We start from the raw sequence: 15,334 nt of genomic DNA, 5'->3' as shown, positions 1-15,334 counted from the left end.
TCCTGGACAAAGTGTACCGGACATTTAATTATTTGGAAGTTTATTTCCTAAGTAAACAATAAGTCATCAGCAGTAGGGCTTCTGGCCTTACAGAAACACTAGGTCTTTACACTTTGAACACAGAAACACAATGAGGACTGACAGAATGATGGATTGAGTGTTTCATAACTCTCTTGTGCAACATGATTATGCACTCTGTTTCCTCTAATTCTCCTGAATAGAGACTGAAAAAATACCTCATTCCATCTGGATATTATTATTTTTAAATGAGAACAGTTATAATTCCAAGTGTTGTGTACAATTGTGTACAATGTAGTTCTAATTTGCACAGTTATGTCACCAATCTTATCTGTGACTGCAAGTTTAATTGCTAAGATCTGGGAATGCAGCAATATCGCTGAAAAGGCGTGTAAGAGAAGAAGAAGAAGAAGAAGAAGAAGGGGCAAGAAACATGAGCAGTCAGACCATGATACACGTTTTATACAAATCCACACAATTATTTGGTTAAAGAAATTAGTTGTGCCTGAACCAGTTTTGCATGCAAATAAGCATTATGCAGATATTTGAGGTGCGATCACTTTCAGTTTCCCTCCATGTTTTGATAATCTGGCTAATCTTTTCTCTTGCCTAAACATATAATCACTTCTCATTTGACTTGAATCCAGCAAAAGATGTCCTTCTCCCAGATCATAGCAATTTCTTTGATGACTACAATGTCATCATATTCAATTAAAATTATGTTAAAAGCTACAGAAATTACTTTGAATTATCCATTAATCCGAGACTGACATACTGTATCATTGTCTTTTGAGCTATAATGATCAGAGTGTATTTTAGAAGTAATTTATACCTCTTTTTGTTACTCTCTTCAGGTGGGCTGACCTGCCGTGCGATGTGATGGAGAAGAGGGAACAAGGGGGGGAGGAAGTGGGGCAGACGGGGCCTCCTTGGCCTTCCTGCTTGCCGTTTCTTCGAACCATGAAGACAAAGTGCACCTTCCAGCCTCTGAGGATGAACTGCTACAAGCTATGGCTGGAGGTGCCCTCCCTGCTAGGGCCCATCAGATCTAAACCCATCTACCTCACACCCACAGATCATGGTGAGCAAGATGGATTTGTGTGAGGAACATATCAAAATTAAAAAGTGTGAAAAAAGGGGGATTTAGTTGGATTTGAAAGTGTTTTAAGATAAAGTGGCACTCCTCCCACCTCAACATCTTAGCAGTTTTACAGTATATCTATCATTAAGCATGCATTGATTTTGTATCAATGACATACAAAGTTTTAACAAATTGCTTGAGACTTTGACCAAAGTAAAAAAAGGGCATCTTTCTTGTCCATCAAACATGAGTTGCCTCTTGTCATTTATGATAATATCATATTTCAAAATAAAAAAGCATGTGGAAATATCTAAAGAGTATTAGTTTTCTTCTGTTAAGTTTAGATATACTATAAAATAAATTTTTAAGGCAAAAATGTACTGCAGAGAAAAGCACTGCCACATTAAATATTCATACAGGAAACAGTTGTATGTTTGAAGAGAACATTTTAAATATTGAGGTCGTAGTAGTGCTTACTAGTCACGGAACAAAAAATTATTAACAGCATGAGATAAGAATGTAGAAATAAATATTTGTCAGGTTTTTTCATTACCTGCGATCATGTTTATTAGGTGTTCTGCAGCTGTAAGAGATTCACTCACTCTTCTATGCCATTACCCCTGCAGTGAAACCCCACACCCCCACTAATGTGAAGGCAGTGACCCGGAGCAGTGGGGTCCTAAACGTCACATGGGAGCCTCCCTCTCTGCCCTCCGATGGGCTCCAGTGTCAGTTTCGGTACCAGTCGCCCTCCGCTGTCAGAGCACAGCCAGAGTGGAAGGTAAGCTGGTCTGTTGGACTGTTTACCAACATCAGGCTTCACATCTCATTATCTTTCCAAAATGTTTTTCCCCCTGTAAGAAGGTAGTTTATCTTTCAAGAATTAGAAGTAAACCCTGTCTAGGACTCTGCTGGTAAATAAGTCTTAAAGGGGACCTATCATGCAAAATGCACTTTTGAATGTCCTTCATACATAAATATGTGTCCCCGGTGTGTCAGGGAACTCACAAAGTGTCAGAAAATAAAACCCTTTCTCTTTTCCTCCGTACCCAAATCTCTAAAAACGGGGGAACAACGGAGCTGATCCAGATTTGCGTCTGATATGACGTAATATCGGAAATGTGGGCTGGCTTTACACCCACGGCCCTATCAGAAACGTTGCTATCAGAAACAATGCCCGACTGTTTTGGACATAATATGGTCTTTGTTTATATTAGCAAGCATCGCTAACACTCAGAGCTAACCTGTACTGGAGGAAGTATGTGTAAAAAAGTAGGAAATAACAAAAGGAACTCACCTTGTGGTAAACCCGCAAGAGAAAAAGCCTTTGAGCTCCATACTGTTTGAGAAGTAATCCTTGATGTGGTTTGGAACATGATATGGCGTTTAATCACGGCAGCATTTAGCTGTATCTGCCGGTAGAATTCTGAGCAGGCATTAGCTTCCCCCCCGAATCAGCAGTTCTCTAACAGGGCTGAAACAGAGGGATATGAGGGATTTCTAAAATGCATGATCTGTTTGGTATTTTGAGCAAAACACATCATAGACATGTTTGTATATATTTTTATACTGAGACCCATAATATATGCCTAAAAATAGCATAATAGGAGGCCTTTAAATGACGCAGGATGCTTTAGCATAAACTCAACGGGTCAGTTTGACATGATCTAAAATAATTCTATATTCCTGTCCTCTTTTGGAAATTGGAGACATGATATTAAATGATGAGGAAGCAAATGTCTCTCTTCATTTGAGTGAAGTATGGATGAAATCTCCCCAGATAAGCTATTTTTCATTTCTTTTAAATAAAATGACCACTTAATAACTGTGAAAATGTCATGCCTGCAGGTCCAGAGTCCAGTGCGGGAGAGGTGGGCGGAGGCTGTAGTGTCGGACATGTGCCGGGTGTACGTGGTGCAAGCACGCTGCATGCACACCAAAGGCACCGGCTACTGGAGCGAGTGGAGCGATTCAGTCTACTCCACTCCCCAGAACAGCAGAGGTACAGTTTGGCGTTTACTTTCATCCTGATCTGAAAATGACTCCCATGATACACATTTCTTTATATTAACCTATCATTTAGTTTAGACAGACATCATTATATTACTGTGATTCAAATGGTCATTTGCTATTCCCGCTGTGTGGAGCTTATTCAGCAATGGTTTCATGTATTTCATTACAGTCGGTTTTATGTTTTCAAAAAGTAATACAACATGTTTTAACAAAAAAGGAAGTTTGTATTACTTTTTTTTGTTAACCTTTGCTGTTCTGGAAGATGTGACAGGATGCATACTGTAAAGCTGTCCATCCTACTTTATTTGTAATTCAGAAAAGTAGTACCTCAGTTGATTTATTTTCTCAATTATGCAAGCCATTCAATTCTATATATTAGAGATTATTATTAGGCTTTGAGGCGGTGTTGGTTGTGTTTGTTTTAGTGGTTGTAATAATATAGTGTCACTACTGTGGGTATTAATGCTAAGAGTGTTTTACTGATTGTACTAGACCAAGAATTAAACTCTACCACTAACATAATGGTGAAAGCCATCCTCTAACGTATTGTTGGTCTGCCTCTCAGCTCCTGAGCGTGGCCCTGATTTCTGGAGAATCCTTCAAGATGATCCACACAGAAACCAGACTAATGTTACTCTACTATTGGAAGTAAGAATCTAAAACAAACATGTCCAGACTTGTAATAACACAATTCAATCTAATAAAAATGTTATTTTTTGTTGTGCAGCATCTCCAAATATCCAGGCGCTCTTACTGTGTGGATGGATTTATAGTGCAGTACCAGCCGTTGAGTGGCTCTGTGAGGAGGGAGCAGATGGAGCTGGCCTCCTCCTACAGCTTCCAGTGGAACCAGGTTCCCCAAACTGTGACCGTGGAGGCCTACAACAATCTGGGGAGCTCCGCTAACAACATCAACATGACACTGGAGAAACAGCCCAAACGTGAGTAAAGATTTTTATATTGTGAAAAATGTGTTTATTTGTATTTCTTCTGACCTTTTGAGAGAAGGAATTAAACATGTGTTCTCATACACACATCAAAGTCAAAGTCAACTTTAATGTCAATCTTACTCAGTTTGTGTTTACAGACAGAGAGATCAAAATTACGTTTCCAACAATCCCGAATATAAAATTATACAATATACAGATGTGTATACAAATATGTATAACATATGTATATCCTATATACACAATCAACAGACACATTTACACTTATGCACACATTAAGATAAAAAACACAACAATCAATATATACAAAATAAAAGTCATTTCAATATCAATATCTTTGGTGCATGATTGTCCATAGAATGTGCATTTATTGCAGATTGTCCATAGCAGCGTAAAAAAAAGTGTCTTTTAAAAAATCTACTTTTATGAATTTGAGCCCCTTTAAACATCATCTTCATTGTTTCAAAATAACATGACACAAAATAATTTTGTTGATCATCATTATCAGGCAAAAATGCTAAATTAGTTTGTTCTAGCTTTGCAAACGTGAGTATTCACAACTTCTCTCTATATAATTGTCACTGTTGGACATTGATATTTGTTTATATGTTACTTTTATATCAACATTTTATCGACTAGATGACTTTGTATTTGTCATAAATATGATAATAATTACATTACATTATTTTTGTGTGTAACAGACAATATAAGCTAAATTAAAAATCAAAACAGAAATGTGAGCTTTCCATATGATCATACTAAAGTTTGTATCATAAAAGCAATACTAAAACGTACCCATAACATAAATATTGCATGTACCAGTCTGAAACTGTTAAAAGAGACTTACATATGAGGATTGAAGCAGCCAGAAGAAAAAGCAGACAGTTTCCTTTTGAATTCTGCAACACGCTGCTATGTTCCAGTAAAGATGTGAAAACTGAAGCTGAGATCAAAAGGTTTTGCAGTTTTATTGCATTGTGAAAAAAGAGTCTACAAAACTAAGGCCGAGGTTGATCCTAATCAAGGTCGGAGCTTCACTTGACAGACAAAGGTGCCCATGTAGCCTACTGGAAAGGAAATATCAAGGTGACCTCCAGTACTGTTATTTTGTACAGACTATATGAAAGATGGCAACACTAAAAAAGTGAACTTAACTAATATAAACCTTATTCTCTGCGAAATGTATTTCTTGAACAACAGTGCTGTGGCTACCATTTTTGAGGATGTTTACCTGGGAAAATGTCCTTCCTCTGAGCTGTTTGACAGAGAATTTTCCACTATGACCATGATATTATGATACGTGACTTGAGGACATCTCTGTCAAAGCCTGGGGACACAAACAGCCATCCATTAGGACATTGCACTTAACACATTTGTCTCTGGACAGCCTATGCGAGCCCTGATTGAGCCCCTGCTGCCATTAGCTGTAGTGTAGTAAACATTATTAGCAGCACTCCAACAGAGATATTTTTTTGATGACAGTTCTTTGTTAGACACAGGGATGTTTGGGTGAAATGTGTGAGTTGTCATTGAAATACGACTGCAAAGATGTGTAATGTATATTACAGAGAAAGTTGTTTATGAGACATTTTTCCATAAGTATTCAGAGAACATTTGTATGGTAGGTAATGATTCAGACTGTATTTTATAATCCCCATCGAACTTAGCAAACTAATGAATGACCTTTTCTCTTGAAGCATCTGTATTTGTTATGGTTCTCTCCTCGTTTATTCAGATTTTTGATTTGACACTAATCTGTATATAGAAAATCTTGGCACCTACAGTGGCCGTGATCAATACTTTTGTATTAACACTGAAATTCGATCAAGTGGTAGGTCGTCATTTATTCATCCAACCCCTTCAAAGCCTTTTAGCATCTTTAAGTTCAATGTTTTCAGCCTTCAACTTTACTTTTCTTATTCACTGTCATTACTCTTGTCATGAATGTTTTGAGCTGCAGGAGGCAACTACTTCCTTCTAAAAATAATCCTTTGTGCCCTAAGCTTGGAGGGTCAGATATTTCTCTCAGAATTAGTTGAAAATCCAAGCTCACTTTAAGAGCTGCAACAATACAAATAAAGAAAAGTGCTGAATCTCCATATCAAAGGTTGTGAAAACACGATTTTCTGCCATTTTTGCATTAATAAATAACTTAGTCGGCAAAAGCATTAATGTTGATCCTATCGTCTGTCAGTCAACTTATTGTTGCAGCTTAATCCACAGCAGACAAAAAAACAGAAACTGCAGACACATGAATCTGGATACTTCCCGTCAGGCTGCTAGAGAATGGGCGTGCAGTTCTCTCCAAATCCCTCATCAAAACACAGAAGGAGTAGATATTTCTTTCTGAGAATGGTGTTCTGTTTCTCTATAGCTGAGTTAAAGATACATGGAGGGTACATTTATTCTTCGATTTCCTGAAGTTGGTATGAAAACTCGTCACCTGGTAGAAACTCTTTTCCCTCTCTGCAGGCCGCTGTGTGCACTCGTTCAGTGTGTTGGTCATCAACAGCACCTGTGTGTCTCTGTCCTGGAGCCTGTTGGACCCCCCCTCAGTGCCTCTGTACATGGTAGTGCAGTGGTCTCCACAGAGGCAGCAGGGCTATGACCCTCACAAAGGCCGGAGCAGTGAAACATGGGCCAGACTGCCCTACACCAAGCGTCCCATCTACCTGAGAGGTAACACAATCTCTTAAATGTTCCTTATTTTGATCTCTTTGGGTGCAGCAAACATGATTTCAATGTATCGTTTGCAGGTGATTTTTTAGGCTCCGAGGACTCTGGCTTCCAATTGTACCCTGTGTTTGCTGATGGAGAAGGCGAGCCAATGTACGCTAAAGGTAGGCTGTCCATTTCTGGCTGTTTTATTCAAAATTCAAGGATGACAGGATTCCATCACTTCCACTGTTTAATTAAGTATAGCTCTGATGTATTTTTTTTCAACTGTTGCAGCCACCAGAGAAGACCCTGCTGCCTACATGATGCTCATGATCATCTCCTTCCTCTCCATCATCCTGTTAGTCACCCTCATCCTCTCCCAGAACCAGTAAGAGCCTCTTGTTCAGTGGTGGTTCTAGACCAATTTTACTGGGTATTTGTTTTAGTAACTCTAAGTGACAATTTAATTAAAAAACATAAACAGTATTTGCTTTTATATAAGGTAATGAACAGTTTAATCTCCACTGTACATCCGGGTCTCTGATTTGATTTAGTTCCAATAAATTGTAGTGTTGCTTTTTTTTTCACACATCCAAATGTACCTTACAGAAATACATGCAGGTATACATGTATTAATTATATGACTTCAGTTTTAGTCTTTTACCAAGACACAGTAATGAAACATTATGGCAGTCTATGTGGTGCAGTCTAAGGCCACATTTACACGAGAACGAGGTGGGTGAGAGGAGACAAAGAAGCCTGTAGCAAAGAAGGATGTACTCTAAATATCTGCTGCAATTCTCTCCAGGATGAAGAAGATTGTCTGGAAGAAAGTGCCCAACCCAAACCAGTGCTCCTGGGCCAAAGGACTAGACTTCAAAAAGGTACAAAATAAAACTATTTATTCCTAAATGATAACTCATGGTCATGATTTGTTTTGTATCAACCTTTCATATAATCCTGGACACAATTTACAAAAGAAACTTGTTTTACACTGTTTCATCGCGCTTTGTCACCTTTCAGACAGTCCGGTCTTTAAACTAAAACAGCTATACGTCATTATAGTCGAATCCAACTATCAGGAAAGCAAGTTAGTGCATTTTATGAAGTGTTACATTTGTCCTTTAACTCAATACAATTATGCCTTTGCCCAAAGCAATGTACAAAGTGTGGTGGAAATTCCACACTTAATCATCTTCTGGTAAGAAATGAACAAATATACAAGCTTAAACCAAAGTCGTGTTATTTAATAAAGAGTTCTAGCATTTAACAGAATCAATCATATTTCCAGCTGGAAAGGACAGAGGTCCTGCACTAGTAGATAGTACCAGGATCTGACCCCGTTAAACAGAAAAGCAATGCCATTTATAGAGATGAGACACAGGAAGGAAGGCAATCCACATTACAGTCCTAAATTGGGTGGGGGGGCAGACAGAAGGGGAAGCGCAGCATATTAATTACAACCCCTAACATCCATATGATAATTGCCTGACAATGGTCAGGGCGACACCCTTCTGTCTGAGAACATTTTGTAGAAACCTACATGTATATTGAGGCCCCGGCCCCACGGGAACGCATACGGCAAAACGCATAGGATTAACGCAAACGCAATCGCCAAAAAGCTTCCGTCCACACGCAATATATACCGGATAGTGTCTTGCCACACGAGACAGCTCCGTTTAGATCCAACCGCTGGAAAAGCTGCAGTACATATGCCGAGCCTGTACGTGGCGCTGTAACTTCCTCCACAAAAGCAGCAACTTCCTCCACAAAAGCAGCGAAGAAGAATGGTTGTCATGGCTGCTCTTCTGTTTATTCTCCTTGGTGGGGGCCGAGGGAACCGGGCAGAGTTTTTCGCCGGTCAACGTGTGTTAAAGTTTAAATCTTCCGGACAAAATTATAAAAGTGCCGGTCAAAGGTCTTCTTTGTTATTTATTGAGCTTTAAAACAAATGAATAACGACTCTATATAATGATATATAATAATAAAATACACGGAGCCTGTCTCTTTTTCCTCTCTTCTGACAGCGTCAGTGTCTGTCTCATGCAGCAGCTGATCCAGTAAGTAAACCCGACAGTAAAAATAAACATATTTATAACTAGATTAGGTAGTTTGAGAGGTAATTAAAATAGCTAAGGGTGATGATCTGACTTGAAGTGTGTGTTTTGCTCCCGCTGCATCACAGCGGGAGGAGCTGCGTGTCTCCGTCCTGTCAGATTAGACTTCACTCGCGTTTATGTCCATATCGAGATAAAGATAAATAATCTGAATTCAGTGTGCAGTGTACTTTTGCGGGGGTGAGCAGCAGAGGTGGGGAGAGGCGGGGCTATTGCGTCGTCATTATCAGAAAAGGATGACCGTATAGGCTACCACACGGCCCCGTTGGACCCCCCAGAGCGCTCCGTTCCCAGATCTATCCACCTTTGGACCCGTTGTCGTTTGCAGGGTCTGTTTCTACCGTTCCGTTACGGCGTCGTGTGGCAAAAAGGGCTATACGCAAGAGAAATATGCGGATACAACCCGTTTTCGTTCCCGTGGGGCCTGGGCCTGAGACTGCTTTTACACGGGAACGTTTGCGTTTATGCACAGTATGCGTTTTCAAAAAAGTCTTCCGTTCACATGCATTCGTTTCATTTAACGTGTCTGTTCAAACGAGACCGCTGGAAACGCTGTAGTACATATGCCGGGACTGTAAGTGGCGCTGTACTTCCACACGAGACCGCTCGAAAGCGCTGGACACGCTGTAGTACATATGCCGGGACTGTAAGTGGCGCTGTAACTTCCGCCACAAAATACACCAAAAGCAGCGAAGAAGACCCCGGAGCAATGTTGCCATGGCTACCCTTCTGTTTATGCCCCGCGGTGGATTTAGCAACATGTAGTAGTTCATGTAATTCTCCATGTCCACTTGTTGCTGATGGTTGTGGTAGAGGAGCTGTACATTTTGCACTAACATCTGTAGCATGGTCAGTAGCAGTAGCACTAGCAGTAGCTACTGACAGTAGCTACTGGCCATGCTACAGCAGTGAGCAGCAGAGGCGGGGAGAGGTGGGGCTATCGTTATTTTTTCAGGAAATATTCGTATAGAGGCGATTACACGGACTCGTTTGACCCCCCAGAGAGTTTCGTTTGCAAATCTATCCACCTTGGGACCCGTTATCGTTTGTGGGGTCCGTTTGTTACGGCCTCGTGTAAATAATAGGGCTATACGTAAGAGAAACTATGCAGATACAAGCCGTTTCGTTCTCGTGTAAATGTGGCCTGAATCACTGTAAATTCCATCATGCAAAGCAATAGGGCAGTGCTATAAATGAATATTTCTTTGTCATTTTTACATTTAGGAAATGTAATACTGGTTACTGGGCTTTATAATAAGCTAATAATAATACACAAACTAATGCTTTATCTGTTTTTGCATGTTGTTCTAGGGTGCCACCTTTGACCTCCTGTTCAGACCTCCAGAGGGTCTGTCAACCTGGCTGCTGCCCCTGCCCTCTGAGAACATTTCTAAAGCTTCCATATTGGACAAAACAGATCTCTCGGCTATGAATAAAGCTTTAGTCCAAGCCCCATGTGTGTCCCTAACTCCAGCCCCTGCATTTTCCATGTCCCTTACTCCGGGGTTTGACACTGAGGCTGACCCGGCTCAACCCAGCGAGAGTGAGGGGCTCCTAAGTGGAACATCCTTAGCCCTAAATGTGAATACCATTTCCCGGCCAAGAATAGATGAGTTACTACTACCAGACCAGACCTCAGGCAGCAATGACAGCTCTACTCACTCTTTGGTCACCTACGCCACGGTGCTGCTCTCTGGTCTGAAACAGGAGCATCAGCCCTCTCACCTCCACTACAAGGACGGTAGCGGCAGCAGCTCAAGTGACGAAGGCAACTTCTCTACCAACAACTCGGACATTTCTGGGCCTTTTGTTGGTGGCTTGTGGGAGCTGGACAGCTGCCGAGGTGGAGAGATGGACGACCTGCGGCACTCCTGCTTATACAACTCTGTGGAGGAGCTTTCTGAAACATCAGATCAAGAACACAAAGGAGAGGAGGAGGTGAGAGGAATTAAAGACTTGTTTCATCTGGGAATGGACTTTCCAGCGGCGGATGAGAAGAGTGAGAAAGATGAGCAGAGAGGAGAAGAGACAAATATTGAGCTGCTTAAAAATGTAGTTTTGAACAGAGATGAGCGTGCTGTGGAGTTGCACCCTTTGCTCTGGCCTGAGGACTCGAGAGAGCTGCAGTCAGCGTCAACGCGTGGCTTTTCTCAGCTGTACCAGCCTCAGTTCAGGACTGCTGCATGCATGAGGCAACTTGCTGCTCACCCACAAGACGGCTAACTCCAGCCGTGACACTCACAAAGATGACATTTGAATACACATTTGCATAATTTAATCCATTTAGTTGTGGATTGCTTCATTCCGCTTTCACCAAAGTGGATTAGCAAGTTCCTTCAGACAATGTGAGGTGTGGAGCTAAGGAATGTATGCAAATTGATAAGAATCAATGCTGCTATTGTTTTCTGCGTCAAAAGATACTAAGAGGGCACAAGCCTTATAAAGGCATTTCTTTCTTTCTTTATGGGTTTTTAAACCCAGATTTTACTGTGCCACACTGCTCCTCGCAATCAGTTACTTTTAAGCTATTATAGTTTTCACAGAGAGCAGCACATGCACTACATTGGTCAACAATGGAGTAATTAAAGGTCCCATGTCATGCTTTTCCGGTTATTACCGGTCCCCTTGTGTGTTATGAAGGTTTTTATGCATGTGAACGGTCTGCAAAGTCACAAACCCTCAAAGTACACCCTGTAGCGAGTAAAACTCTAACACAGAAAATACCTGTCTATGCTGCCCCAGAACGCCTCGTTGGAGATTTCTCTTTTTCTTCCTGGGTACAGTGGCATGCCCATACCCAAATGGACCCATTGGTCCAAATGGACCAGTCCACGGACTTCCTTACACACACACACACTCAATCTTTTCTCAGCTGCAGCTCCGCCGATTTCTCCTCCCTGAGACGGCGGGACGCGGCGAGGCTGTGAGTCGGTGTGTGAGCACACACACAAACTCCCAGCCAGGCTGCGGGTGTGTGTGTATTCGGGCTGGTTTCGGGCTGGGTTTCGCTGTCTCGCAGACGGCCACTGGGCTCATAGGGAGGGTGGGGCAGGAGCTCCAACAAGCCGTTTAGGACAGAGAGTGAATACACATGAGATGGTGTATGAGAAACCAATGTGATTTTGGAAAATTGCACAATATAAATCTATTTTAGTAGACCTCAACAATGTAATTATGATCAGTAGAAATGGCCATGACATGGGACCTTTAAGGTGTTAAGCAACTTCAAAAAATCCTACAGCATTTTTCACAGCTGGTCAAACATTTGCATAAAAACAAAAGATGGCGGAATGGTGTGTGTGCCAACATTCACTGTTTTCTATCACGTCGAAAACAACTTGTCTTTAATTCTCTGCTGAATTATTTCAACTTAGGCGTTGTGCACACGGGAACGTTTGCGTTTATGCACAGTATGCGTATTCAAAAAAGTCTTCCGTTCACATGCATTTGTTTCATTTAACGTGTCTGTTCAAACGAGACCGCTGGAAACGCTGTAGTACATATGCCGGGACTGTAAGTGGCACTGTAACTTCCGCCACAAAATACACCAAAAGCAGCGAAGAAGACTCTCGAGCAGCCCCGCAGCAATGTTGCCATGGCTACCCTTCTGTTTAAGCCCCGCGGTGGATTTAGCAACATGTAGTTCATGTAATTCTCCATGTCCACTTGTTGCTGATGGTTGTGGTAGAGGACCTGTAGATTTTGCACTAATATCTGTAGCATGGTCAGTAGCAGTAGCTACTGACAGGAGGAAGTGTGTGTATCGCAGAGCGGACTGTTTAATTTTGTTTGTGTTGTTTGGCTGGAAAATTGTCAATATAATGGATCAATGCATGAAATCTGACTCTTGTTTATTTTGTTTAAGGAGTATATTGGGCGTTAACAATTCTGGTTTGCCTTTTATAATATTATTTCATTCAAGAACCCCTTGTGCGTTTAATTAACACAGCTATTTTTGATAGTTGATCGTTACAGATGGCTACTGGTCGTTACAGCAGTGAGCAGGAGAGGTGGGGCTATCGTTATTTTTTCAGGAAATATGCGTATAGAGGTGATTACACGGACTCGGTTGACCCCCCAGAGCGTTTCGTTTGCAAATCTATCCACCTTGGGACCCGTTATCGTTTGTGGGGTCCGTTTCTATCGGCCTCGTGTAAATAATAGGGCTATACGCACGCGAAACTATGCAGATACAAGCAGTTTTGTCCTCGTGTAAACGGCGCCTTAATGTCAACTAAAACATGGAAGAGGTTCAAAGAGAATAAATTAACGCAAAGGGAGAGATGAGAGGTCTGTGATCTGCACAGCCTTAGTTTTCTCAAATCATGTTGGACTGTAAAGAAGAGGCAAACCTTGGATGTCACTTCAAAGCAGTTTGGGTAAGGAAATACATTGCAGGTTCACAGTGGCGTTTTTATAAGTACAAAAGTGGTGGGGCACAAAAAACATAGATGTCTATATATAAGCTTCTGCAGTGACGTGCAGTGAGGTTCATGGCTGGTGAGGCACTGGCACTGACTCTTCAGGTTTACAAATATTATATTTTGACCTAAACCAAAATATAATATTATTTTCAAAAGCTTTTTTTGTCTGATGCTTCGATTAATTTTAAACAGACAGTTCAACAAAAGGATACCCAAAAAATGTAATTTTATCATTTAAATATTGAATTGTTCTCTCTTAGTAAGATCCCATTTTCAATAAAATTGCGGTCTTACCTTGACTTGAAGATGAAGTCCATTTGCCTATCCTTCTGGACAAAAATTTCTATAACTTTTTTGTAAAAGTCCTCCTTATCTTCTTGTAGTTTCAAAAGTCTATCATAAATCTAATCGATAGATTTATGAATAAAAAATTATAAAAGTAGGGTAGACATGTGGATATTATCCGGCTGAACAAAACGTGCATTTATCTAACAGGTACGTTTCCCACAGATCTTATTTCGAGCTATTTTCTAAAATCCTACAGTATGTAGAAACCTCATTGCTTTTTTGCAGCTTACTTCCTGGTTTTAGGACGCGTCACTGCAGCTCTCTCGTCTCCTCTTCACACAGCACACTTTTCGCGGTACACGTACTTACAGCCAATCAGCTCTGAATGATGTGAGATGACGTATGGTGGGGATGGCAGCTCTGTGCCCCTTTGGTCTTTTTTTTTTTGCCACACACATTACATTGAAAAATACTCTGAGCATGCGCAGTGTAGTTTTTACAGTCACCGTTCACTTTGACAGTGAGTGGGTGGGGCATGGTCAGGTTTTGTCCCACATGGGTCAAAACGGCACTGTAGACACTAATTAGAAGAACACAGACTAAAACAGCAATGTACAGACGAATCAGATGATTAAACATGACCTTAAAATATATTTTATATATTTTTTTATTTCTTTTTTTGCATCTCTTTGCATTTTTTGTAATCATTATGTGTAATACTTTCTGCTGACACTAGGTGGGGCTGTGCCCCACCTGCCCCTAATGACCAGTCGCCACTGCAGGTTCATGATGATTACAATATAATATAATATTGGGAGGGATGAAACCCTCTTTAATGGTCACACACAGTGAAATGTGTTCTCTGCTTTTAACCATAGACTGTATATATAAAGCTTTTAACCCATCCTAGTACCAGGAGTCTAGTACTAGGAGCAGTGGGCAGCAATGCCGTGGTGGACCACGGCAGGGCAGGGGGTGAACTGTCTGGGACCTCTCCAAGGGTGTTTCTCAATGTCGAATAAAGCTGCTCCAGAGCCACTATTTCAAGCATACTACGTCATCGTGTGCCGCCGAAGTACTGTTCCAATGTCCAGCATACTTGGAATTCTACCGAGCCCGGCGTACTTTGTAGCGAGAAATGTCGAGGCTGCACGTGTAGACTCCGCGGCACGCTCCGCGGTCTTATGCTTTGCGCACGGACCCATTTCCCCAAATCTGTGGCGGAAAATGTAAGGCGGGGCCTCTCATATGACGCACACTTGCTCGCCTGTTCCACTCTTCGTTTTCCGAATGCCAGGAAGTATTCTTGCCTCGCTTCTGAAGCAAGTGACTCGGAAGACATGTGCTACAAGCGTACTCGACATTGAGAAACACCCCAAGTATCAGTCCACACTCCGTATTATTTAGGTCTGGTCAGCAACCCTACGGCTCCCGGTCCAAGCCCATACTGACTGAGCCGGCTAAAGAGAGACCACGAAGGGACTCGAACCCTCAATCTTCTGATTCGAAGTCAGACGCCTTATCCATTAGGCCACGCGGTCGGATGCAGGCTGTGAGTAATCGCAGGTTATTTAAAGGCACAATCTGCTGCAGTTGTTTAGCTTGCGCAACAATATTTGCATGCTCTTACTTTCCCAACAACCCAAAGAATGTATTTTTGTGCTGTAATGTATTTGAGACTTCGTTAAGGTTTGTGAGAAACGCGATATCTATTTTTGGCTGTGTTTGGCTTTTTAACATAAACATCTGCTGCCTGGTGTAACAAAAAAAAAGGACAAAAGAATGTAT

At 41.4% G+C, this 15,334-nt stretch overlaps 1 protein-coding gene and 1 non-coding gene across 7 annotated transcripts in view; one reads left to right on the top strand and one right to left on the bottom strand.

The window, feature by feature from the left end:
• Nucleotides 1-11,544, top strand: part of lepr (leptin receptor) — a 45,131-nt gene extending 33,587 nt beyond the window's left edge. For 5 of the 6 annotated variants that reach the window (XM_034147874.1, XM_034147877.1, XM_034147875.1 and 2 more), the window contains 11 exons: nt 873-1,099; nt 1,726-1,880; nt 2,948-3,101; nt 3,678-3,760; nt 3,840-4,053; nt 6,532-6,738; nt 6,816-6,899; nt 7,012-7,105; nt 7,526-7,601; nt 8,745-8,777; nt 10,146-11,544. In XM_034147874.1, the coding sequence (XP_034003765.1) occupies nt 873-1,099; nt 1,726-1,880; nt 2,948-3,101; nt 3,678-3,760; nt 3,840-4,053; nt 6,532-6,738; nt 6,816-6,899; nt 7,012-7,105; nt 7,526-7,601; nt 8,745-8,777; nt 10,146-11,057 (2,239 nt within the window). In that variant the 3' untranslated portion in view covers nt 11,058-11,544. The remainder of the gene's footprint in view (nt 1-872; nt 1,100-1,725; nt 1,881-2,947; nt 3,102-3,677; nt 3,761-3,839; nt 4,054-6,531; nt 6,739-6,815; nt 6,900-7,011; nt 7,106-7,525; nt 7,602-8,744; nt 8,778-10,145) is intronic. The other variant, XM_034147873.1, reaches the window with a different exon arrangement.
• Nucleotides 11,545-15,014: 3,470 nt separating this feature from the next.
• On the bottom strand, nt 15,015-15,087 carry trnar-ucg. The gene has a single exon. It is a non-coding gene; the product is annotated as a tRNA-Arg (tRNA).
• Between the last annotated feature and the right edge of the window lie 247 nt (nt 15,088-15,334).

The sequence above is a fragment of the Trematomus bernacchii genome, unplaced genomic scaffold, assembly GCF_902827165.1.
Source record: "Trematomus bernacchii unplaced genomic scaffold, fTreBer1.1, whole genome shotgun sequence".
In the NCBI taxonomy this organism is placed as follows: domain Eukaryota; kingdom Metazoa; phylum Chordata; class Actinopteri; order Perciformes; family Nototheniidae; genus Trematomus; species Trematomus bernacchii.
Note: the sequence above shows the minus strand (reverse complement) of the source record. Positions and strands in the feature narration are given on the sequence as shown.